The following is a 26,762-nucleotide window of genomic DNA, read 5'->3' as shown; positions in this document are numbered from 1 at the left end:
GTCACTTTTAGTATTGTGCTGGTTTCCAGAATTCATTTTAGGTCCCTGGCTAACCCCAAGGCTAGTTGTAAATTATTGACAGTAGCTTGCACAGTTGGGATCTGGCCCCAAACTGCTTACTGCTTTCTGTTTGCTCAAGTCATGTGGTAGTCAGAGAAATGTCCAACTCACTTTTTGCTTTTACGTTTCAGGTCTTAGTAGAGCATGTTGATAAAGCTGAGCCTTTTTATTTACTTACTTTTGCCCCCTCCTGATTTTCCAACTGTATGCAAAAAAGGAAAAAATCCAGTAAGTACAATAGTCAAGTAGCGTTGGCCCAGTGACTGCCAGTACAGATGACAGCGAAAAGCAGAAAGGCGCTTTTGCTGTCTCACAGGTAGAACTTGTCATCTGTATCTGCACTTCCATGTTCCTTTGTTTCTACAATGACAGAATCCGTAGCAACGAAATCTGTGTCTTAAATGGTTTGCCAATAAAGGTAGGCTTAAAACTTAAAACTCAGTTGGAATCTGGTAATTTTGCAGCATGCTGGCTATGTGGCATCGTTTTCAAATAGTTGTTTCTAACCTCTTTCTTAAAATGTAGATTGTAGCAAAGCTGCTGCTGATTTTTTTGTTGTTCATATTTTCCTGAAAAAAAAAAAAAAATGAAGGCCATAGAATTGTTCCTGAGGAATCTTGGGAATGTTTGCCAGCTGTATATAAGAAACATACTCTGTCTCAAATGTCAGAAGAGAGCTGGCCTGGCCTTGCCTTGTCACTGGAGGGAAGCGGAACTGAAAGAAACACTTCAGAGCCAATTGCCCTTTGCAGCTTCAGATCTGCAAGTTGGAGTTCAGGAGAAAACGACCTTATAGGGTGGGGGCTGGGAGGAGCTCAGGTAGATCAGTGCAGTGCCTGGGCTGCGCCCTGGGTCCATCCCAGCACCAAAACCAACCCACACTAGGACCAGCAGCATGGTGGGGGAGGTGTCAATGGGCGAAGACCTTTACAAAGGAAGCCCTTAGATTGTTTGAAGCAGCCTGACAGGCTTCCTTTAGTGCACTGTGGTGGAGAGGGTTACTGAGTAGGGGATGCAAAACCAGCTGCAGATTTAAAGACAGAGGCTCTAAGGTGGCAAAGGCAGCATTCTGCAGACTTTTGTAAAAGGCCATTAAAAGAAAGCGTTAAGTGTAAGCTCTAGGCGTGGGAAGTAGTTGTCACTGCGTTCTGAATACGGAAACTGTGAAAACCACTCTATTTAATAGGAAATGTGTTTTTTGGACAGGTTGAGCCGAGTGGGTAGAGGAAACAAAACAAAACACAAGCAAACAAATGAAAACCCCATCCCAAGAGCAGCCAGCTGGTCGTCTTGTGTTTATGACAAGTTTTACAAGCCTGCTGGGTGTGACTCTCTCAGTGCTGAACAGGTCACAAGCTCTGCGTTCCTTCCCTTTTCACTGTTTTATGTGCAATAAGGAATTTGTTTTCATCAATTGATAGAGTGAATTCCCACTGGTTGATGATTCTGTTTTGGGCAAGTATGCTATGGTAATTCAATATTGCAACAGTTTCAGGAAGCTTTCATCGCTTCCAGGACTCACCTGTCACTAGGAGAGTCAGAGCAGTGTACACAGGGGATCTTCACAGAGGCAGACAACTGGTGTGAGCTTTGTCTGGGACTCATTTTGATAAGCATTGATGATAGCTGGGCAGACCGCTTGTTAGTCACTGTATGTAACCCATCCCAGGGTGGCAGTGTCTCGTTGTCACTCAGTCTGCAGGCCAGCCAGTGGGCAGCTGCCGAAGCATTTCTGCCCAGTTTCCTGTGCTGAGCTTGGGTGCCTGTGGACTGCTTCCCAGCTCTGTTCGCATTCCTGTTGTCAGTTAGGCTCTGGGTTAGCCTGGCCTTCTGTTTCATATTTAACAAAGGCTGGTTAAGTGCTGACCAGTGGAGCAAACTCGGTGGTGACCTGCTTCTGAATGTAAAGGAACTCCAAGGCCATCCTCGCCACAGGGCATCACCAAGCACAATGCACAGAGTTCTAGTAGTACCCCTTGCCCCAACACACTCGGAGCCTTCCTCGCCACAGAGGTGCGTGTGCATGATGGCACATGTCACCCAGAGTCTGTGATTCATATTTGAGTTTACTCTGCTTGCCATACATGGTGATTTTGACAGACACATCTTAATAGAGGATTTTCCAAACCCTAGAAGTCAGCTTTATCTGTATATTCCACCTTCTCTCCCAAAGTGAAAGAAACAGTCTTCTTCAGAATGGCATTTGATCGGAATCATACAGCAGCCTTTTAAGATTGGATTCATTCAATTAGCAAAGTTAATCCATGTCTATTTATGGCTCCATAGCTCTTTTCTTTTTAGTTTTGAATCATCTGTTGCTTATTTTCTTACCTAATGGACGGCTTGGTTGCTTCCAATCTCAGTGTCTGCAGTTTATCAATGAAGCGGCTGCAACCACGTGTGGGCAGAGCTTTGCCTGTGCACTTCATCTCATTTGGTTAAATGGCAAGGAGCTCATTTGGTGCATCGTAAGAGACGGGCGTGTTCCAGCTGGTAAGGAAATGCCAGGCTTGCTTCCAGAGTGGCTCCACCTCTAACTATGCCTGGGATGCAACATTTGATGGTCTGTGTTCTGGATCTTGCTCACGGATTTGTAGTTGATGCCTGACTGTTGTTCAGATTTGCTTTTTTTCTGGATTTTTCCTTCTCTTTTGTTGTCTTTTCAAGACAGGGACTTACTCATTGTCCTGGCTGAGCTGGGACTCAGTGTGCACATCAAGCTAACTTTGAACTTGTAGTGATCCTCTTGCCTCCGAGACACCATGCCTGGCTGATGACCATGCCTGGCTGATTGCACTGCTCTAATGACATAAGATGCGGACGGAGCATTTTCCTTGCCACTTGTACCCTTTGCGAAGTGCTGAATCAGACCTCTTGTCTACTTTTGAAATCATGCTTGGTCTCTTAAAAATTTAAAGTTTTCTTATGTTTGTCTTGTTTTCTGCATATGTGTTTGCCTGCATTTATGCTTATGCACCATGTGCATGCCTGGCGCCTGAGAAGGCTTGTGTGTCCCAGAGCTGGAGTTATAGGTGGTTGTGAGCCGCTGCGTTGTCACTGAGAACTGAACTCAGGGTCTCTGCGACATCCAGTGTTTCTGATCACTGAGCTGTCTCTCTAGCCCATGGTTGCTTGTTTCTGTTTGTTTTGCTTTTGTTTTTATCTTGTCTTGTTTTGCTGAGTCTCTCTATAGCTTTGGCTGGCTTGGTGCCTGCTGCGTAGACCAGGCTGGCCTCAAATTCACAGAGATCCACCTGCCTCTGCCTCCCAAATGATGGGATTAAAGGTGTGTGCCACCATGCCAGGCTTTACATGTATATTTTTTACATTTATTTGTTGGTGTTTATGTGTATGTGGAAGTCAACTGAGGTTAATTCTATAAATTTGTTTCGCAATTCTAGAAACGTTAGGCAGTTATTTCTGTGTGTGCTATACACTTGTTAGTACCAGTCCCAATGCCTTCCAGAGACTTTTCTAAATTCAGACACACACTCATACATACACACATACACATACTCACGCAATCTCTCTCTCTCACACACACACTTACACACACACACTCACATCTGTGCTGATTGGAGATGCCTAGCCTATTAAGAAGTATATTTTTTGGGAATTGGAAAGGTGGCCCGGTGGTTAAGAGCACTTGCTCAGGTTTGATTCCCAAGTTTGATTCCCAGCAGCCACATTGGGTGGCTCACAGTCACCCGTCACTCCGGTTCCAGGGGCCTGTTGCCTGCCGTCTCGCAGCCTCCTTGAGTACCTGCCTGCCAGTGAGAGACATGTGTGCATGCACTCAGACACGCATACACATAAAGAGAAATTTAAAAAATGACCTTTAAAGTATGCTTTTCAAGGCATAGAACACATCTGGAAGGGTAGGGGCTGCAACGAGGTCCTACGCAGATTAGCTCAGTAAGATTGTGCTCCTCGTACAGCCAGTCAGCCAGTTATCCCATACACATTCGGTTATGCCTTTAAGCAACGGGAGCGTTAGGAGAGATGATTTTAGGCAACCCCATCCTTTATAAGAATGGATATGTTGGACTTAGATGTTAGGAAGAGGTGGAGTCTTGGCCTGAGGCCTCTGACATCGGGGGCAGGGCTGCGTTATTCTCTGTGCATGGTGGCGCCCAGACACTTGAGTGTGGCTGATGGTTCTGTGAACGCTGCGCGCAGCATGCTGCCTCCTTTCAAGTTGACCTGTGACCCTGAGCTCAAGAAAGACAGGAGAAATTGTCTTCTGTGCTTGACAGTTCCTTCTTCTAGCACCCACGCTCAGGCTGCACGGTGACACACACCATGATGTCTTGTTGCTCCTGCATGAACAGATGATATATGGACGTAGGCATTTTTTAGCTTGTGACCTTTGTTAGCATTTACAGCATTGTTTGGGTTGGAATGGGAAACAAGCTCAGAGCTCCAACCTCCTGAGCATGTACGGCTTGGCTGCCATCTTTGATAGAGATCAGTTATGCTCAGGGAAAATGGAGAGACCTGGACATGTATGCATCCTTTTGGTCCTACCTTCAGGTACATCAGATAGTTCAGCAGTCCTCTATCCTGCATTTCCAAATCTTAAAAATCTCTGAAAATCTACACATGCTCTAAACTGATAGGACGCTATGCATAATATTTATACTTATTACTCATCTAATCTTTGTATTTACTTAATACTTGCATTTATGGATTGACCACTTGGGCTGTAGTGGCTTGATTTGGGAGTTTGATTGCCGCTCACACTCCGAAGGAGGTATTATATAATAGGTAGTAATCTTAAAAAAAAAAGGTTGAATTCGAGGTATCTGTCATTCAAGAAGTTACTTTTGTGCCTAATCTATGTTTTTCTGACAAACTTGTAAGTTATATAAGGCACCGGGTTTGGGGAAAGATCAATGCCAAACTTAGTGCTTTCCTAGTTAGTTCTTATTGGGAAAGGCAGAGTATTGGTTAAGAATCTTGAGGCTGGAGTGATGGCTCAGTGATTAAGAGCACCCACTGTTCTTACAGAGGACCAGAGTTTAAATCCCAGTGCCCATATAATGCCGCTCACAACCACCTGTAACTCCAGCTATAGGGGATCCAACACTTTTTTCTGGCCTCTAGGAGTACCCATACATATGTATACAAGTACATGAATAAATAATAAAGACATCGCTTGATGGGGTGGGGGGGATAGACACTAATCTCTGAACCGTGGGTGTGGATTACTTAGTTACTTACGTGTATTTTGAAGTAAGAACTGCAGCTAATTGATTTCAGCATCTTTCATGGTGCTTGGGTCACATCAGGTGTTGCAATTTGTGTGAGGAGCAAATCCTGGGGCACACTTTCAGATTTCAGTGGTGTGTTGTGTCTATGCCATGCTGCTGTATGGTGCTCATTCTTTCATTCCACAGGTCCTGTGCTAAGCAGTACAGAAAGTTTATATATAACTTATATTCTTAAATGTGGAAAAATTGCAACCAGCTTTTTAGTATCTGTGAGTGAGATAGGAGGAGGATCCATCTAACAGCTCTTTGTACGTGAGTGTGAGAACGGCAGTCTTGAAGCTCTACGCTCTTGACCACGGACCAGCAAGTCAGTGGGGGAATTTTACGCACTTTCTGTGAAGCAGGGCACACCTTGCACCTTAATGGTATTGTAAGTAAAAAATAAGAAGAAAAAGTCAACTAACTTGATCATGACAAGACAGCCTATGAACTGTCTTACTGAGTGTATTAATCTAGCAAAAGTACACGAATTCCCAATCTGTTACTGCCATCTGTGTATGTAATTTTTTTTTTAAACAAATAGCTTGCTGCTGGGTGGGAAAGAGTGGATGTTTTGTGCTGATAAGATGTAGCCCATGGCAGTTCAGTGTCCAAGTGGGTTACATAGTAATGGAAAGAGGGACTGCCTCTGACATAATCTGATTGGCCTGCTCGTTGATCACCTCCCCCTGAGGGGGGAGCAGCCTTACCAGGCCACAGTAGAGGACAATGCAGCCACTTTTGATGAGAACTGATAGACTAAGATCAGAAAGGAGAGGAGAACCTCCCTTATCAGTGGACTTGGGGAGTGGCATGCATACAGAAAGGGGAGGGAGGGTGGGATCGGGAGGGGAGGAGGAAGGGGCTTATGGGGGGATACAAAATGAATAAAGTGTAATTAATAAATAAAAAAAAGATGAACTATGCTTGCTGCCTCAAACATAGTTTTTCCTTTTTCTCCACACTGACTTTTTTCCCTTCAGATTATAGTCCTGCTTGTCTCCATTCTGTCTTTTGTTTGTTGTTTTGAGAGAGAGAAAAAAAAAAGAGAGAGAGAGAGTGTGTGTCACTGTATACAGTAGCCCTGAACTCATGATTTTCTTGTCTCCACCTCCCTAGTTTTTGGATTGATTACTGGTGTGCAAACTTTTTGAGAGATACCTATTTGTATTTAGAAGCTGTGTTTTTAAGGAAGAAGGAGGGGAATCTGTAGGGGTTGTAAACAAAGAATGCCATTTAAGAGCAGCTGGACTGTGTCTTTATGTTACAGTAGGTTCTATGGCAACAGAGGTCATGATCTGCTCCCTCCTTTGCCCCAGTGCCAGGGACACTGCACAGGCAGGAGTCGCCTGTTAAATTGACGTCAATCTCCGAGCGTGTGTTATTCTTACTGCTGCTGTTTTGAGACAGGGTCTCACTGTGTTGCCAGGTTGTCTGGAGCTGGTGATCCCCCTGCATCAGCCTTCTGAGTGTTGGGATATGGGAACGATTACAGGTATGTTGTGCCCTACCTGCTTAGTTTTGCTTTTATTTGACATTTTCTTGGATCATTTAAAGTTCCCTATCATATCTGAGTCTTTAAATATTGACATTGTTGGATCACAGGACTGGCTTTAATTCTTCATCTGTGTGTGTTAGCTTTGACTATATAGTATTGCTTCCTTGTGTTGAGACCGAGAAGGGAGCCACAGAACATGGCTTCTGACCTGGGCTCACTTATGCCATTCCTTTTCTTATTAATGTAACAGTGTAAACACTAGGAATTGAACTGGTCTTGTGGGGGACATAGCAGAGTATGGCCACGATGTATGTAATGACCATTCTGCGCCTTGTGAGGAAATCACAGATATCCTAGAGCAGTGGTCCTCAGCCTTTCTGATGCTGCGACTCTTTAATACAATCCTCATGTTGTGGTGACCCCAACCATAGAATTATTTTTGTTGCCACATGTTATATTGCCACCATTATGAATCATAATGTAAATATTTTTGAAGATAGAGGCTTGAAGGGGTCTTGATTCACAGCTTCAAAAGACAGGTCCAAGACAGTGCTGCCTCTGGCCTGAGAATATTCTTCTCATCCTGAGTTCAGATCTCTAAGATCCTGTCATTCCAATTAGGAATAGTGCTTCCTCAAGATCCAGCTATACCACTCCTCGGCATATATCCAAAATATGCTCAAGTACACAACAGGGACATTTGTTCAACCATGTTTGTAGCAGCTTTATTTGTAATAGCCAGAATCTGATAACAACCCAGATGTCCTTCAACAGAAGAATGGATACAGAAACTGTGGTATATTTACACAATGGAAAACTACTCAGCAATTAAAAACAAGGAAATCATGAAATTTGCAGGCAAATGGTGGGATCTAGGAAAGATCATCCTGAGTGAGATATCCCAGAAGCAGAAAGACACACATGGTATATACTCACTTATAAGTGGATACTAGACCTATAAGATAGGATAAACACACTAAAATCTGTACACCTAAAGAAGATGAACAAGAAGGAGATCCTAGGGTGAGATGATCAACCCTCATTTAGAAAGACAAATAGGATGGACATTGGAAGTTGGAGAAGACAAGAAACAGGACAGGAGCCTACCACACAGGGCCTCTGAAAAAAGTCTATCTAGCAGTGTATCAAAGCAGATGCTGAGACTTATAACCAAACCTTGGGCAGAGTGCAGGGAATCATATGTAAGAAGGGGGAGTTAATAAGACGTGGAGAGGACAGGAGCCCCACAAAGACCAAATATATCTGGGCACAGGGGTCTTTTCTGAGATTGATTCTCCAACCAACAACCATGCATGGGTATAACCTAGAACTCCTGCTCAGATGTAGCCCATGGCAGCTTAGCATCCAAGGGGGTTTCTCAAATAAGGGGAACAGGGACTGTCTCTGACATGAACTCAATGGCTGGCGCTCTCCCCACCTCCCCCAAGGGAGGAGCAGCCTTGCTAGGCCACAGAGAAGGACATTGCAGCCAGTCCTGATGAGACCTGATAAACTAGAGTGAGATGGAAGGGGAGGAGGACCTCCACTATTAGTGGACTTAGAGAGGGGCAGGGAGGAAATGTGGGAGGGATGGTGGGATTGGGAGGGAATGAGGGAGGGGGCTACAGCTGTAATACAAAGTAAATAAACTGATTCATATAAAAAATAGAATATGAAATACACCTTGTTGGCAGAGTATTTTAAGTCCATATTCACTCTAAGCCAGCTTTACTGCCTCATTGGCACATGACTCCAGCAGGAGACACACCCAGTACCCCCCAAAATTTGAGAGGGCACTGTTTGTCTTTTTATTGTTTGTGCTCTGTTTTCAGTGGCAGGACTTTCTTGTTTGTCATTTTCTGTGTCTGTATCCAAGTCTCATTCTTAAGAGGACTGAAGTCATGAGGTTAGCACCCATCCTAGTTCAGCATGACTGCATCTTAACTTGTACATCTCCAAACACCTTATTTCTAGGCAAGTTCTGACTCATGGGGACAGGACCCCAACGTATCTTTTTGGGGACTCTTTGTGGGTGGGTAAGCGGGTTCTAGTAATAACATAGTCTTCCTATACTGCATGGTATGTATCTTAATCTTTTTGGTGTGACTTTGGTTTTTATTTGGTTTTGCAGTAGGGTCTTGTTCTGTAGTCCTGGCTGACCTTGAATTTTTCTGCCTCTGTCTCCCCAGTCTGGGTTTATAGCACACACATACTTCAACGAAACATGTTTTCTGTACCTCATATGCTTTGTGCTATTGCTATTGTTAGATTTTAGGGAAATAATTCATGATTTAGTTGCTTGTTTTGTATTCTTGGTGTACAATTTGAGAAGTAAGGAGTTCTAACCAAACAAACAGCATCATGAAGTTTAAAGTTTTTCTTATAACTATTTAAACTTATGTTTAGTGTGTGTGTACATGCCATGGCACACAAATAGAGGGCAGAGGACAACTTGAGGGAGTGGGTTTTTTCTTCCCACCATGGAGGAATTGGCCCATGTTACCTATCGCTGCCACAGAGATCTACCCCAGGCTATGAATCAGGCAGAGCTGAGGTCTCACCCCAGGCCTATTTTACTCCAAAGAATCTCATTGCCATACTTGGCTATAGTTTCCTCAGGAATATTCTAGATGGCAAACATCAAAATAATGATTGCATATTAAATCAAAATAACATTCATTTGGGTAAAGAGTAGAGTTTTTATCCTTTTAATGAATACTTTGAAAACATTTGGGTTTTTTTTTTTAATTGGGATATTTTGAAATGTATATACACACACATCTCTCTCTTCTTCCTCTCTTATCCCCCCCCCCTTTTTTTTAAAGACAGGGTCTCACTTTGCAGTCCAGACAGATCTGGAAATCACTGTGGGCCTACCCTGGCCCCAAATATGCAGTACTTCTGCCTCCAAAGTGCTGTAGTTATAGCTAATACTAACACACCGAGTTCCTCTCTTTTTTTAATTAAAAAAGAATGCGAATTTAACAAAGTGTTATGATCACTATTGATTTTGAATGCTTCTAGAGATGTCTTTAGTTTGACTAAATTTAAACTGATAGTCCTCAAGGATTGCTTTGTAAACTTTGCCGCTTTGGCAGAGTGTAATTTTATGAGCAAATTCAGATTATGCAAGATACTAAAAAAAAAAAAAAAAAATCTGTTTCTTTTTTCCTTCTTTACTTCCTTCTCTTCCTCCTCTTTTTCTTCTTTTTCCTCTTCCTCCTCTTCTTTCTTTCTTTCTTTCTTTATCTCTTTCTTTCTCTCTCTCTTTCTCTTTCTTTCTCTCTCTCTTTCTCTCTTTCTCTTTCTCTCTCTCTTTTTCTTTCTTTCTCTCTTTCTCTCTCTTTCTTTCTCCCCTTCTCTCTCTCTTTCTCTCTTTCTTTCTCTCTCTCTCTCTTTCTTTCTCCCCTTCTCTCTCTCTCTTTCTTTCTTTCTCTTTCTTTCTCTTTCTCTCTCTCTTTTTTCTTTCTTTCTCTCTTTTCTTTCTTTCTTTCTCTCTCTTTCTTTTTTCTTTTCTTTTCTTTTCTTTTCTTTTCTTTTTTCTTTTCTTTTCACTTCATAGTGGCCTGGAACATGGTAAGTAGACCAGGCTGGCTTAAACTCACAGAAATCTGCCTGCCTCTGTCTCCTGAGTGCTGGGATTAAAGATATGTGCCACTATACCTTGTGGTGAGTAAATCTTTGTTGATTGTTTTTTTCCACTTGTAATAAGTTCACCCTATATACTTTTTGTTTGTTTTGTGGTTCTTGGATAAGTCCAGAGCTTTTGGAAATGCTAAGCAAGTACTATCCTGCTGAGTTGTAGCTCTAGCCCTTGTATGTTTTGACACAGATTTCAGACAGAGGGTTTTTGTTGTTATTGTTTTGTTTTAGAAACAAGGTCTTTCTATTATGTAGTTTTGGCTGTCCTGGAGCTCACTATGTATACCAGGATGACCTGGAACTCACAGAGGTGCACCTGCCTCTTTGTTGAGATCAAAGCCATATATCACCAAACCCAGCCAGAGAGAGTTTTAATAGCCTTATATATATTAAAAATGTGGCAGTATGGGTCATAGTCATCAGACTGGTTCTGACAGAAGTATTGCATTCCCAGTGTCTTGAGTGTCAGTGAGAATCCGTCTTATGACATCGCTCTTCCGCTTTCCTCCACAATAACTCCAACAAACAGCATTTAACCATGTGATGGTAAATAGCCACCCTAGGGTCATGAGGTATAGGCTGGGCTGTAGGGGTTGGGCAGCCTCTACCCATCAGCTTGGTGTCATGTGGCATGTGTCATTGGTCATACTTTGAACATTGTCAGCCTCTGGAGTGAAAGCTTAGTAAAAATGGTTTCTAAAATACATTTTGCCACAGTGCTCACCATCAAAGGGGCAAGTGTGCCGGGCTCAACTTAGAAAACACACTGGTGAAAGGAGGAACAACCAGACCTTTCTGGTTTGTTTGTTTTTTGTTTGTTTGTTTGTTTGTTTGTTTGTTTGCAGCTGGAGTTTAAGAGAACAAGTCTGCTTCCCTCAGAGAATATGCTTTGTATTAACTGCCATTCCCTGAAACAGAGAAGGTCCAAAGGGCTAGAGCTTCTCACAAAAACTGTGGTTTTCTCACTCCTGGGAAGGAATGCTTAGCATTTTGGAACTTGTGTGTTTGTTGAGCTGTGTGAAGCCCTTTACATATTTCACTTAATCCACACAGCAGGCTGGTGAGGTCAGCGATTATACATTGATTACTCCAACAGCAAAATGGAAGGTGAAAGCCTTTGGATTTGAATCCAGCTGTGTCTGTCTACACTCACACAGTCTACTACTTTGACAGTTTTCAATTTTCATGCCTTTATCCACCTGTCCATTTGTCCCCCGTCCCTTCAGCGTCTGCTACCATGTCCTATAGCAGAGTCTGCCTAGCGGTCAGCACTCCCCCTGCCTCGGGCACATCTTCTAGATTCTACTCTAATCTATCTGTTTCCTACCTCTGCTGCTCACTGTAGCCTGTAGCAGGCATTGCGAGGGGCCTGGCTCCCCAGGCCTTCCACTCCCACGCGTCTGCTTTTCTTAGGGCAGTAGGCTATCTGATCTTATCAACCATCTGCTTTCTTTGGCTGCTCTTTGTGTTCAGAGCTTATCCTGCCTGGGCCTACTTCAGTCCTCCCCTCCTTTCCCCTGTTGGATCAGCTCTCTCTGGCTTTCCTCTGTCTCTTTCGGCTGCTGTGTGCTATTCACCTTAACTGCTCATTCTTCAGGTCTGCATTTAAATGTCGCTTTAAATCCTCAGTGACTTCTCTGCCTCTCTCCCTAAATCTCACCCCTTTTGAGACAAGGTCTTGCTGTGTAATCATGCTGGTCTAACTCTCCAGCAGTTCTGCCTCAGGCTCCTGAGTGCTGAGCTTATAGTCACTGTCACCAGGCTCTGAGACTCTTCCGCATCCTTCAGTTTTCCTTTTGAACTTCAGACAGTTTGTAGTTATATGTTTATATGTAACTATTAGGTTAATAATATCTCCCACTAAGCCTTGAACTTCATAAGGGCAGGGACCCAGTCAGTTTGATTAATTATTGATTCCCTAGCACCTATTACGGCGCCTCGAATACAATACAAATTAAATACGTGTTGAACAGATCGCTAACCGTCTGCTGAAAGCGCTCTCTGTAAATAGTTCTGTTCTGTAGTTCTGCTTTCTGAGAGAATGCATTACTTCTGTCTAAACCTGTATTTTCTTCTTAATGTTTTTTGCTCAGGTACAGACTGAGTTTCCCTTATTGCTAGTCGTCATGGCTGGCGAATGTGTTTGGTTTCAAAGCCTCCGATCAAGCCGGACCTACTAGGGGAAAGTACTAATCTTTAGGCTGTGTGCCTGCTGCCAGCTCCACCCGAGGGGGGGTGCCTGACACAGAAGCATAAGCACACCTTAGCTGGTGTGCGCTCCCCAGAGGCCAGGCATCCAGCTCAGCCCTCTCTGTGTGTCCTTGCAACTTCTTCCCGCCCTTTGTGCCCAAACTGGCTGTGGAAGGCAGTGCTTTCTCTCTGGTGACTTACCACTAGGGCAGCCTCGCCATCCTCAGCGTGAGGACTGGCAGTATTTGCACACCCAGGCACGCTGGCTGGAAACTGTATTTGCCCGCAGTCACGCCAGGTGTTACAGGTAATCCAACTTCTCTCTTTTGAACCCACAGTTGGTCGTGTGCGGAGTTTGACCTGAGTGACATTCGCCTGATAGTGTACCAGGACTGTGAGAGGAGAGGCAGACAAGTCATGTTTGATTCCAGAGCCGTTCAGAAGACGGAAGAGGTGGCAGCCCAGGTGTGAAATGCTGGTTGGCTTTCAGTCCTCTCTGGTTGCAGAAGCAACAAGCAAAGCCCGCACCCTGACAGGCACCTGTCCGTGAACACAGGTGACACGGAGCAGGCCGTTATGGCAGACCAACAGTGGACCACTGTCATCAAGGAAAATGTGTTTGCTGGTGATTGTGATCTAGTGGGATTTTGTAAGCGTCCTGCACAGTGAGAAAATGCACTGCTGAGATTCATAAAGTGCTGGTGTATTTGCCAGAAGAGAAGGTCACTCTGTGCAGATTTTTCTCTTGTAGTAAAGTTGCCGAGTATGAATCCAGCACTAGATAGGCTGAGGCAGGAAGATGGTGTTTTGGGGATAGCCTGGGCTACATAGTAAAACTGATATGCAAACCAAAATAAATAAGAGGAATTGTGTAGCACAAGGTCAAACAAAATTAAAAGGCTTTTCCTCACCACAATTCCTCTTATCATGCCCTGTCATCTGACTCCTCTCATCGCCTTCCTGTCACAGGGAAGGAAACAGTGGGAGGTGAGAAGTGGCGAGACTTGGGATGGACAGTGAAGACAGGAAAGATCTTGACCCTTTTGAGCCAAACCAGGAAAGATAAAAATAATAGGAGAAGAACCTTACCCTCCCTGGTCTCTCTGGGTTTCGCCCCGATACCTCTAATCTGTTGCCATGGCTAGACAATTCACTTCGTCTCAGTGTTTGTTCAGATGCTTGCAGATTAAATAAATCCGTTGATAGTTACTCTTTTCTTGTTTAATTACTTGCTTCCCACACTGACCAAATTCTGCTGGTCTGTAGAATTTGTGGTTAAGTAAATGAGATTCTAACACAGCGTTTATTTGACTCACAGGGCTGTTGGGCTGTTTCCAGCCTTAGTTTTATATCTTAAACACTATTTTGTGGGAGTGTGCCTGCATCTGTCGGCATGTTGGAGTCAGAGGACAACTTTGTGGAGTTGGTTTCTCCTTCCACCTTTATGTGGGTTTTAGGGATCAAACTTAGTTCTTGTGGGACAAGTACTTTTACCCAGTGAGCCATCTCACCGGTTCTTGTTTTCCAGCTTTTGTTTGCAGGAAGGAAATGTTTGGTTGGAGGCAGTTGAGCGGGGGTGGAGACCGCAGTACTTAGAGAGGAATTCTGCCAGCCTGCTAATCATTACACTAGTGGCCAGGCATGTTAGGTGGGTTGAGGGGAAAGCTGAGAAATCTCAGACGATTGTTTGCTTCAGCAGTAGATTGGGACCAGTGGCTTAGGTGAGCCAGCACTTGATTCTTTATTTGCTGGACAGGAAGGAGAGATGGCTTAGCTGAGCATCCTCATTCCACCACTAGAGATGCTGCTGGTGGCAAAGATGGAGGGAAAAATGATTTCACAGGGAACTGGGGTCAGTATACCGGAGCAGAGATAATGTTATAGTCTCTGACATAGGCTTTCTTTGAGGTACTCCTTTAGTTAAAAAGGCAGCTTAGGTCCAGGAGCATTTTTGCAGCTTGCCAAGGGCTACAGGAGAACCCTGTTGATAGCCTACTCTGTGTACCAGGTGGTGTTTCTAAGCACCAGTCCTTGCACCTGACTCCTGCAGTCAGGAGGTGGGAATTCCTGTCACCAGCTCTCAGCCCCCTGGGAGGCTGTTTCTGGCTTAAGTGGTATTAAGTAACAGCTGGAGCTAAAGAGCGTGTTGAGGGAATGCAGGATGCTCAGGATTAACCTTGTGCAACTTCAGATTCCATCATTGCTGGAGCTCCTGCTGGACCAGCACTTTTTGTTTTCTTTACATTCCTTTTCCAATTCAGCCCCTCTCCAACCGCATCCCCTTGATAAGCACAAAGCACCATGAGTTTGAACCAGCATGTGACTACAAGCATGTGCATGAGACCACCAGGGTGACAGTCACCATGAAGATTAGATAAACTGCTGTTGCAAAAGCTGCATAAGAAGGACAGAAAGAGAGCAGGCAAAGAGACTCAGAGCAGAAGCCATTTCTTGTGAAGCCTGCTTCTGTAGGGAGTGTTCTGTCCTCGGGTGGGTGAGGGTATTTTTACACCTTTATGTCATTGTTGTAAAAATTAACAGTGAACACCTGAGGGATCATAAAGTAGATAGTCCTCTGTTGCCCCTGACTTATAAAGACCGCATTCCGTCACAGGCTCCATGGATCACAGTAGCTCCTGTTTCAGGGTTTGGCCTTCTTCCGTCACGTGTTCATCCCAGTGGTTTTCTTTCCTGTTGCACTAGGAGTGCTGGGAAGGATATGACAGACACAAGCCCACCAGTCTAGCTTAGTTGGTAAAAAGTTTGAATGTTAGTGGTCCTCTTTCTTCTCATGAGCTCCCCATGTTATGAGTTCATAGTACTGAAATTTCCTAAAAGCCGAAGAGGGGCCAGGATTTGTTTTGATTTTATAATATAAATCTAAATGTAAATACTAACTCTTAAATTATTTACGGAGAGTAGCATGTATCTCCCTGTCTCAATCTATCATGTCTTTATCTTCCCAAACACCCACCATTTTCTGCATTTCCTCTCCCAAATATTCCAGACTTCGAGGAAAGATACTTTTGTCATTATGAACAAAAATGAGACAGAGCTTTTGGTTTTAGTGAAATTCAGGCACCTGAATGTTTTGACAGATTTCCACTTGATAAAGCTTGATACACTTGATGGTGATACCTTGCCTGTGTGTCTCTTAACCCAGAAAGCAGAGGATGTCCCTGTTAAAACGTCAGCCAGGTGCTGTCAGGAAAGCAGCAGTATGAGCAGCAGCAGCAGCAGCAGCTCTTCTCATAGCTCTGGAGGATCTTTACAGCATGCTAAGGAACAGCTTCCGAAGTACCAAGTAAGACTTGTCTCTAGAAGAGCCATGGGCCTGTGCAATTGATAAGTGTGGGCATGAGTATCTGGAGAGGGGTGCTTTTGTTTTGATTTGTTGTTGTCAGTTTTGTTTCTGATACAGGTTCTCAAATAGAGTTTGTCTGTGTAGCCAAGGATGACCTCAAACTCCTGATCCTCCTGCCTCTACCTCCCAAGTTCTGGGATTACAGAAATGCACCACACTGAGCTTGTTTTGAATTTTGAGCCAGTCTCCCCCTGTAGTCCAGGCAGGCATGGAATACATCATGTCACCCATGCCCATCTCAAATATTTCTGGCTCAGTCTGCCTGGTGCTGGAATTACAGGCATGTGCCACAATAACCTGGTTTCCATGCTCCGATTTTTCAAACCTGTAACAGAATCTTACCTCTACTGCTGCTGGTCAAACAGGTGCAGGTCAGGGTGTCTACTCACAGCCACAGACAAGTAAGCTTTGAGTTTTATGACTAGTGCAGTGCATCTGTCTTATTATAGTGTTCAAAGCCAGTTGAGAAACTGTGTTGACACATGGTCTTTCTACCAAGAAAAGGCAGATTATAAAAGAGAGTGTGGGTGGACTTTATTAGAGAGTATGAGAACTTGGTTGGCTTGTGTCTGGAGTGGGAAGAAGTTGATATGAGTGTGGCCATATTAGCAGGACCCACATGTTTATCTTTCCCCTTCCTCTTTGGTCGTGCAGAAGCAGGGTGTGTGCGCATGTATGTGTGTGCCTGTGTGCGTTAGTGTGAGCATTAGTGCAAGCCAGCGAGTTCATACTTAGATGGGCATATATTGGAGTTTAAAACACTGGGAAGTTTCAAGAAAGCGTGTTGAGGAAGACTCCTTCACTTTTCTTTGAGCACACTCGCAGGCTGGCTATGCTTGTGTGCCTATTGCACACTAGCTTGTTTCACTCTCTTTTTTGTTTTGTCCCTAAGAGTATCAGCGTGGCTGAGTACAGTCTCTAAGGTGGTGGTCTCAGTCTGTGGGTTGAGGGCCCCCCACACGAACACCAGTGTCCTGCAGAGAACAAACTGGAAATGACAGGAATCTCTACATCTCAAAGCCTTCCCCCAATGACACAGTTTCCCGAGCAAGGCCACACCTTCCAGACTTACCCAGACACCAACTGGTGACCAAGTGCTCAGACATCTGAGGTTATGCGGAACACTCCCATTCAAATGACCACAACTAGTAGTTATTTAGTTGGGTAACAGTAAACTGTGTTTCTTGGCAGGATCTGCTTATTACCCAAGGAAGAGGTATCCTGTTTCCTTCATAGTTAGAATTTATAAATGGAGATGGTAGCCTTTTTTGCTTGAGCATATTATGTATAAAGAGGTAGTTTTAAAAACTAGTAATATTTGTGAAATAACAGGTGATCACTGTCTAGATAGTTGTAAGATGGGCAGCTGTAGCTTTAAGATACTCAACCAGAGACCAAGAGATTAGCAGACAGTGTTTTCTATTGCATTGCTTCACGTGGTGTTTTCTTGTGCGCACGCAGTACACGAGACCAGCATCTGATGTGAACATGCTCGGGGAAATGATGTTCGGTTCTGTGGCAATGAGCTACAAAGGCTCCACCCTGAAGATACACTCCATCCGGTGAGGCTGCCCGTCCGCTGTGGCTGACAACAGGAATGCTGGTGCTGCCTTCTGACGTTACAAAGTCAATGTCTCCCCTCTTGTTTCTTTCAGTTCTCCTCCACAACTGATGATTAGTAAAGTCTTTTCTGCTAGAATGGGTAGCTTCTGTGGAAGTACAAATAAGTAAGTGTGGGATTTTGCACCCTTTTCGTATGTTTTGTGTTTGTTTTTAGATTATCCTTGAGGGTTATAAGACATTTTAAAGAAATAGCAAGATAAGTACAGATTTACAAAGGGGTTTGACTTATTTTCCAATAATAGCAAGTGAAAAACCTTTGGACTTTCTCAAGTGGCCCAAAAGACAGACGACTTCGTCTGTCTGTTCTTGGGAAAATGTCTCATTATTCCAGGCTGGCCATGAGCTCCATTGGAACTTGCTCTGTAGCTGAGGTTGGCATTGGATTCCTGATTGTTCTGCCTCTCCTCCAAAGTACTGGGGTGACAAGTCTGTGCCACCACACTCAATTGTAGGGTGCTAGAGAGTGAACCCAGGGCTCATGTCCCCAACCATTAAGTGACTCTTTTGTTTTGGATATCCATCTGCTGTTCCCTTTGTTCTTATTGCCAGTCACCAAGGTTTAATTCTCAGGAAAATATAAATGGAGGAAAGAGGTCAAGACTGCCTTGGTGTTTTGGGGGGTTGGGGAGTGGATGGGAGTGGAGAATGGAGAGACAGGGTCTATCACAGCCTCTCCTCAGGTTCATCGTAATTCTCCTGTCTCAGCCTCCTGAATACTGACTGATTGCAGTGTGAGCCACTACTCCTACCTTAATTACTTACCTCAGAAAGAGCAAAGTAGTATACCTTCTCCAAGCGATGGGGCAGGAAGCCATCTGTGTTGTGCAGTTAGGTTAGCCTTTATGCCTGACAGGTAGTTGGGCCATGGGGTCTTTTTATTTTCCCACCTGGTCCCATCCATCATGTCCATCCAGTCCCCCACCTCCTCAGTTCTAAAGGAAATCCCACTTCCCCAAATTCCGGTGCCATTCCCCTTTACCAAAGGAGCCATTTTCTTATCACTGTCAGAAGGGATATCTGCAGTGCCCGTTAGCATACCAACGTGTATGCTGGCCTCCAGGCTCCCTTGGTACCATAAGTATCTGGCTCTTTTCACTCCTGCCTTACCCTAAACTTCTCCATCTCAGAAGCTTCCCTCTACCAGCTTTTCATTCTTCTTATATCCCTGGTATTTTGGCTATGTGCTCTCTCTCTCTCCTTCGCTCTGTCTTTCTCTCTCTCTTTCTTTCTTGTCTTCCTCTCTCTCACTCTCCCCTGTCTTATGGCCCCGTTCAGTCTGCTGACCATGTTCAGTCTCTGCTCTGGACTCTTCCAGATGCATTGACTGTACTGTCCCTCATATTCACATTAAAAACCTTTCCCTCAGCCGTACCCTGGAGTGGTCAGGCCTTTAGTTTATACATATCCTCCCCTCTTTTATACTTTCTATAACTAGAATACTGAAATTCTTAAGCGCCTGTCAGGAACATTTCTTTATACATTTTGAACTTTTAAACAGATGCTTGGTGTACTGTTTTTTGTTTGTTTGGTTTTTGTTTTGTCGTTGTTTTTGTTGTTTGAGCCAGGCTTTCTCTGAGTAGCCCTGGCTGACCTGGAACTCAATCTGTAGACCAAGCCGTCCTTGAACTCAGAGATCCACCTGCCTTTGCCTCTGCCTCCCGAGTGCTGGTACTGAAGGCATGTGCCACCACAATGGGACTGTTGCTTGTTTTTTGATAAAGGGTCTCATACTAGAGGCCCAGTGTGGCCTTGAACTCATTATATAGCTTAAGCTAGCATGGAACTCTGTGTGGCTGGGTTGTTGTTCCAGTATGCCTTCTGGAAGGCTGATACTTGTTTTTATGAGGATTTTTTTTTTTTCATATCTTTGGCATAACCTAAACATTTGTTTACCCCACTAACTCTCTATAAAAAATATTGAGCTCAGATTTAAATAAAAGTTATTTCTTATTGTGCTGTGTTATTTTCAGAGCATGTGTATACTTAGCATCTTGCTAAATTAATATTTTTTAAATCTCCACTCATTTTATAAGAAATTCTAATTTTCTTAAAGTGAATTATAATTTCTGATATGTCTTACCCCTGAAACTAGTTGCTAAATTATTATTATTATTATTATTTTGGTTTTTCGAGACAGGGTTTTTTTTTTGTTTGTTTGTTTGGTTGGTTGGTTGGTGCAGCCATGACTATCCTGAAACTCACTCTGTAGACCAAATTGGCCTTGAACTCACAGAAATCTTCCTGCCTCTGCATCCTGAGTGCTGGAATTAAATGCATGCACCACCACCAGGTGGTGCTAGATTATTAATAGATATCAGCCAAGACTTAAAATTAATTCATTTTGAGTGCTTATCAAAACTCTGTGAAATGAACATCAAGATCTGAGGTGTCTGTTTCTGACACCCTTCGAGGTTGCTGTCTCATTTCAGACTTTAAGTGGTTAAGAATGCTGTTGTGTGGGTAGTTGTGTGCATTGGCCACTTCCAAAACATTTTTATTTTCTTCCAACAGATTTCTTCCAACCCACCATCTTAACTGCCCTTGGTAGATGTGAAACTTTAGTTACTTATACAGCAAAATTCTGAGTGATTGATCAGTTGTTGTCTGTAGTTAAGAATCTACTAAAAAGCAAATTTGTTAACCTCTTGATGTTTTCCCCCTTCCTTTCCCATCTTGATTTAGCCTGCAGGACAGCTTCGAATATATCAACCAAGATCCTCAGGTTGGAAAACTGAACGCAAATCAGAACAGTTTGGGTCCCTGTCGAACTGGAAGTAACCTAGGTAAAGTGAGACCCGCGAACAGTTTCTCTGGGCGCTGCTGCTGGGGGAGTGGTTTCTTTATTTGAGTTTGTTGTTTAGTCTTGCGTTATCTTTAACCTGTGTTTATCTGTGTGTGTGTGTGCCCTGCGTCCCCTGTGTGCTCTGCTGTAGGTCTGCTCCAGGCGTGCAGCGGCAAACTGCTGCAGGGGCTGTCGGAAGGAGGGCCGCTCCGCCTCACCCGGAGCGCTTCTTTCTTTGCAGGTTTGTCTGGAATGCTGAGCACAGTGTGGCCCACGTTAAACTCCTGTGCAGGTTCTTAGAAAAAAAATCTATTCTTCTCTAGAAACCCGAAGGGCTCTCGTGGCAGGGGATTCTAGTTTCAAATGCAGCTGGAGTCATGCTGTTTTGAAGTTCCAACCATGAACCTCTGTTGTGGCTGTCTTTGCTAATGGTCCAAATGCGAGCTGAGTTTGATGTGAAATGAGCCCTTAGAGTTTCTAGGAGAATTAATTTCTTCTGATTTTCCCAGGCCTCCTCTGCTGCTGCGAGCTGTTTCACTTTGCTGTGGCATCTTTTCTTCCATTTATTCACCTGCACCCTTACTTGCATGGAGTTTCTAAGTCACTCTTTCAGGAGCACGGAGGGCTCAATCAGTTCTCTCTCAAATTAACTTACTCAGATCACTTAAATGCAGTGTGTAGGTTCCTTACGGGTGTAGTAATCTTGATATTCTGGATATTTTCTGTGATTTAACTGGCCTTGCCAGCAGAGGCTGCTCCACTGTAGCATGATTAACAAGGGTGGGCAATCTTCATGACTAACATCTAACGTTGTGAGGAATAAATGGGATATTTCAATCTGTGCCTCTTCATAGCCTGAAATATACTAAGCATTGTAACTGTCTGAGACCTAACAAAATGGATACCACTGTCCCAGCTCGTTAGAGAAATATAGCATGTTTATATACTTTTTAAACAAACAAACAAAATGCTAGCAAGTGTGATATCATCCACAACAGTGACTTCTTGTTCATTGTAAAATTTACTAGAACAGTTTTTCACCTACCTTCCAGCCCAGTAAATGTACAGCTCAGTCAGTCTGAAACCTCCTAGGTATACATGCTACGTGAGAGTGTTTTTCCAGATTTATGCCAGGACATGCGTTCTTCCTGAATTAACTATGATGCCATGTATGGGGAAAGAACTGGAGGGAAAAAATTGTCAGAGTTAATGTTTTCTGTGTCTGCCAAGAACGTGTGTTATAAATAAACATTTCTAGATTTATGAAATGGTTTTTAGCTATTTCTCTCCTAAGCTGCCAACAACTGTTACTGAAACTAATTATAAAGCATTTTGAAAACATTGTACTGTTTAAATCCTATTATTACTGGGGAAATGGCTAAGATAGAATGCTGGTTGTATTAATTGCATCCATGGTTTAATGTACACGGTCATTTTTAATAGCTGGCTGTCACTCAGAAGAGTCTGTAGTCTCCACCATGAAGGCAGATGGCTTGTTGAGTTTGTTTTTTCATTTATTGTCATCTTTTTTTTTTATTTAATTTGCTATCTTTGTGATACATTAGTCTTTATCATATATTAAGCCATTCGTCAATAGCAGTAGCCTACTGTGAAATTAAAAAACTACTGAAGTCATTTTGTAAATGTCTTTGTGTTTGGAGAGCCTAGTAACGTTTTCCTTGTCTCTTTGTCTTAGCACACAGCACACCAGTTGATATGCCAAGCAGAGGGCAGAATGAAGACCGGGATAGCGGCATCGCTCGATCAGGTACCACCTCTTACTGGCTGAACTGGCAGGGTGGTGGTCTCTCCATAGTGGAAAAGTAGAATATAGGAAGGAAGTTCTCTCTCGCTTCTTCTTCCCCTCTCCTACCACCTTTTTTTTTTTTAGTTCTTTTCTTTGCATTCTAAATGTCATGTGTCTAAGGATCAGAAACTTGATGTTCACCTTCTACCAATGATTGTGCACACAAACTAGTCTTATCTGGTACTCAGATTCAGATTCACATGAGACTAGTGCATGCTGATGGATTTCTTCCAGCTGGAAACTTCATGGTGGCAGTTGTATTAGGGATTTGCTTGCTCAGAGGATGGAGCCGGGCTGTGGCGGTTGGTGTACCTCTGACAGTGGGAGGAGCTTCCAGCTGGCTTACCCGCCCTTTCTATCCTATGATGCTGATCCAGATTGTTTCTCAGGCCCCCTTCTCTGCTCACTTGGAGCCTTAATGTTGCCTAATACTGTCTGTAAGACCCCCCCAGTTTCTGCTTTTGTGTACAAATCTGCTTTTGATTTTTAATTCATGGTTCGGATCAGAGGTTAGTTCCGCGTTTCAAGGGCCAGGAGTCATGTAGGCATTGCCTGATGAACATGCATTGTATAGGCAGCCATCCAGTGAGAACCATGAGCATCCTGCTGGTTGTCCTGTCACACTTGACTCCGTTACCAGAAGCCCATCAGCTGAGTGGCGCTAGCGCCAGGCCTTGGTCGCCTTCCTCCTGTCTCTTTACCTATTTCTCACCTGCTGTTGCCCCAGATTCTGCCTCAAAGGTCCTGTGTTGTTTCTGGGTGGTGTTGGAGGCCTTCACTCACCCGTTCAGCCCTGTTCCCAGTGTCACTAAGCAAATACAGTAGTTGCTGAATCTCCTTGTTTGTTTATATATGTGTTAAAATGGATTCATTTTGGTTTTCTCCATCATTTCTGTGAGGTAGGATTTGGACCTTCCACCCAGAAATGTAACTTCCATTTGTTAAGCCTGTGCCTTTTTCACTGAGTATGAGCAAAATCTGAACAGCTGCAGTATCATATGTAGTGGAGCATGGCGCACACCCTTAATCCCAGTCCTCTGGAAGCAGAGGCAGGCTAGCTCTATGACTTTGAGGCCACCCAGGATTATATTCTGAGACCCTGCCTCAAAAAATAAATAAATAAATAAATAAAAAATAAAAGAGAGAAAAAAGAAAAGCTAAGTGAGTGAACTGCATTTGTTTATACTTAATACAGCTCAGGATAGTTTCAGCCTTCCCTGTGGGTCCCTGAGTTCTGAGTTCCACAGAGTTCTCAAAAGACTTTGAGTCCATTAAAAAGCATAACATCTTGGGGCTCAGCCTCTGCCCTGTTGGCCTGTGGGCAGGACTGACTGGAGCAGGCCTTGGTACACTTGATTGTCAGAGCAAGGAGGAAAGGATCCATCACTGGAATGAGAGTGAGGAGCATGACCCCCAGTACACAGAGCCGTGGGTGAAGTTCTGCATGTGTGGCAGATGGGGCCTGCTCTGCTTGCCTTTGTGAGGCACCCCTTCCCTCTGTGAAGAAAGGATGAGCGGTCCGCCAGCCCCCAGAGTGCTCCGTTTCTCTCCCGATGTAGCCTTCTTTTACTTATGGACCTTTTTGTTGCAAAAAGAAACTGAAATTTTGAGAGAGTTGCAAAAAGAAACTGAAATTTTGAGAGAATGGACATCAGCAGAAACATTACTAGGATGAAGTTTGGATTTTCCTAATTCATTTGCAAGTCAGCATCTCATGTGTTGGATATCCCTTGGACTTTAAATTGCTTCAGTAACTGCTTTTCCTTGTTTTTTTTTTTTTTTTGAAAAGCAGGCAATTGAGGGTCCATGTTCACTTTAAATACATAAATCTGTGGCAGCAAGAACCAATAGTTTTCTCAGAGCTCATGGAAGGAACTTTCGACTGACAAATGGGAATTGTGAGAGGTGGAGAAGACTTCCTTTGGGGGGTTGAGAATCTCTTCTTTTAGCCTGTGGGTTTGTTTCCCATGAGCGAGGGCTGACAGCGTCATCTCCCATCCCTCCCCTCCCCACCCCCGCTTCCCTGTATGGTTGTATTTTGTTCTACTTGCTGTCCTGGTGCATATACCCATCTTGAGATACTGTCTGCTCACAGCTGGGAGCTACTCAAATCTCCCAGTCTAAGTTGAGTGCACATTCCTACCTGCAGAACGACTCGGCGGTCTTTTAGCAGGACTCTTAGGGCTCTTACAGTATTCTAATCTCTAAGATTTTTTTCCCCTCTTGGGCCAAGCCTAATGGTGTATGTCAGTGATCCCACTAGTAGACTGAGGCAGGAAGATTGTATATGTTAGGTCAGCCTAGGTTACAAAGTGAATTTAAGGGAAAAACAACTATTTTCCTTATTACCCACTTTATATCCTAAGATTCTAGGCTAGAGAAATGGCTCAGCAGTTAAGAGCATAACTTTTCTTCCAGAGGACTGGTGTTCGAGTCTTATCATCCACATGATGACTCAACTGTGTGTAACTCTGGTTCTAGGGGAATCATAAGGCTTCTTCTGGCCTCCACAGACACTGGCACAAATGTAGTGCACAAACATACATATAGACAAAACAACTACACACATAAAATAAAAATAAATAAATCTTTAAAAAAAAATCCTGAGATCTCAGTTCTGAAGCAAAATAGGGAGTGACGTGTTAGAGGTTCTTGTTTGTTGTTTTGTTTTTTAAAAAAAATTATTTTACTATTTTATGTGTATGAGTATATTGCTTTCATGTGTGTCTATGCATCAAATGTATGCCTGGTACCTTCAGAGGCCGGAAGAATGTGTCGGATCCCCTGGAACTGGAGTTAACAGGCAATTGTGAGCTGCCATGTGTATACTGGGACTTAAACCTGGGTCCTCTGGAAGAGCAGGTACTCTTAACTCCTGAGCCATCTTTCTAGTTTTTGTCAGTAGAGGAATTAAAGACATTTTCTTTTAGATCACAATTTTTGATAAATCTGTCTAGAATTAAGAGATAATCCTTTAAAAAATTTTTTTATACTTTAGAGTAAATTATTATTTTCAGTAAAGTTGGGACAACCATACGGAGTGTTTGCCGTGTTAACGTCTGATTTTCGTTTTTGCATTTGAGGCAATTAATGACTCATAGTCATTAGCTGGCTTTCATCCTGCAGCGCTTTCCTTAGTTTTCCTCTAATGTTTTCTTACGCTCCAAGAACACAGTATATTTGGTTGTCGTGTCTATTTAGACGTTTTGTTTTTGAGACCGGGTCTCTCCACATAGTCCTGGCTGTTATGGAACTTAGGCGGTAGCCCACACTTGCCTTGAACTCAGAGATCCGCCTTCCCTTGTGCTCCACCATGCCTGGCTCTTCAGACTTCTCTTCCTCATACCTTCTTTGTTTCTGATAATCATGGTAGTTTTTAGTATCACATGATTAAACTGTGGTTGTAGGTTTGAGCTGGATAACCAGAAAAATGTAGCATCCGTGCTCACATGGTATCAAGGGTGTGGACTAGCAATGTGATTCAGGAGAACGGCTACTGGCATTGTTTGTCAGTGAGGCTGTGTTTGCTGGGGTTTTTCACTATGAAGCTCATTCCCCTTGACATTTGTACACAGTCCTTACCCCTCACCTGAGATGTGCTCCTGTCCTTGTGGTGCACGAGTCTGCATCCATGACTTGAAATTTCCTACATGGGCATTGTGTTTCCTTCTCATTTGTTAACTTACTCTTGGTTATTATCTCAAGGACATTAATTTTTCACTTTGGTTTATAACCCGATAATACTTGTGTTTGCCTACGTTGATTGGGTTTTACCCCTGGAAGCACGTGTGATGCCAGTGACACTCTTTTGTTATCTCAGGGGGCAGCAGGAGAGGGGGGCTCTGTCACCCATGTTCCTATACCGAGTTCTCCCGAGTCATCTGGTGTTTGCTGTCCCAGCCCTGGAGTCGGCTTTCATGGCTCGTAGGCTGTCTCCGGAGGGCAACATGGGTCTCTTGTGGCTGTTCTGGAAGTGTCTTCTGCGTTTCTGTACAAAGTAAAAGCTAATTTAGAAAATATTAACTCACTCTGTAGCCCAGACAGCCCTTGAATTTATGATCCTCCTGCCTCAGCCTTGCTGTGATTACAGGCCTACACCAAAAAGAAAAATTTTAAGAGGTTGCTTACAATGGTTGCTATTAGAAATTTTCAAGTAAGGGGGCTAGTGAGATGGGTTGTTCTGTGAAGTGCTTACTGCATAAGGTTGAAGACCTGATTCATGCAGTCCACATGGATGTGGACATGGTGGTACTCACCCAGAATCTCAGTGCCCCTATGGTGAAATGGTTGGTGGAGACAGGAGAATCCTCAGACACACGTGAGCCAGCTGGCCTGGCATACTCGGCGGTGAACACACACATGAATAAAGAGAAACTCAAGAAAGGCCTTGGAGAGAAGAGGACGCTGGTGCAGGCTTAGGGGAGCAGCATTTGTAGTGGCGACCAATGGCACATGGGTCAGGAGGGAGGAGGGCGGAACCATGCAGAGCTCATGGTTCCTGACCTGATAAGTAAACAGAGGAAGATAGCGTTAAACTGTGTAGG

At 43.7% G+C, this 26,762-nt stretch overlaps 1 protein-coding gene across 3 annotated transcripts in view; it reads left to right on the top strand.

Annotated features, from left to right (window-relative positions):
• The window catches only part of Fnip2 (folliculin interacting protein 2), a 105,536-nt gene that overhangs the window by 36,632 nt on the left and 42,142 nt on the right, over positions 1-26,762 (top strand). For 2 of the 3 annotated variants that reach the window (XM_055596626.1, XM_055596625.1), the window contains exons 2-7: positions 12,981-13,107; positions 15,806-15,946; positions 17,468-17,568; positions 17,662-17,733; positions 20,312-20,412; positions 22,108-22,179. In XM_055596626.1, the coding sequence (XP_055452601.1) occupies positions 12,981-13,107; positions 15,806-15,946; positions 17,468-17,568; positions 17,662-17,733; positions 20,312-20,412; positions 22,108-22,179 (614 nt within the window). Of the gene's footprint in view, positions 1-12,980; positions 13,108-15,805; positions 15,947-17,467; positions 17,569-17,661; positions 17,734-20,311; positions 20,413-20,562; positions 20,653-22,107; positions 22,180-26,762 lie in introns of all 3 variants that reach the window. The other variant, XM_055596624.1, reaches the window with a different exon arrangement.

The sequence above is a fragment of the Psammomys obesus genome, unplaced genomic scaffold (assembly GCF_907164565.1).
Source record: "Psammomys obesus unplaced genomic scaffold, mPsaObe1.curated_primary_1811, whole genome shotgun sequence".
In the NCBI taxonomy this organism is placed as follows: domain Eukaryota; kingdom Metazoa; phylum Chordata; class Mammalia; order Rodentia; family Muridae; genus Psammomys; species Psammomys obesus.
Note: the sequence above shows the minus strand (reverse complement) of the source record. Positions and strands in the feature narration are given on the sequence as shown.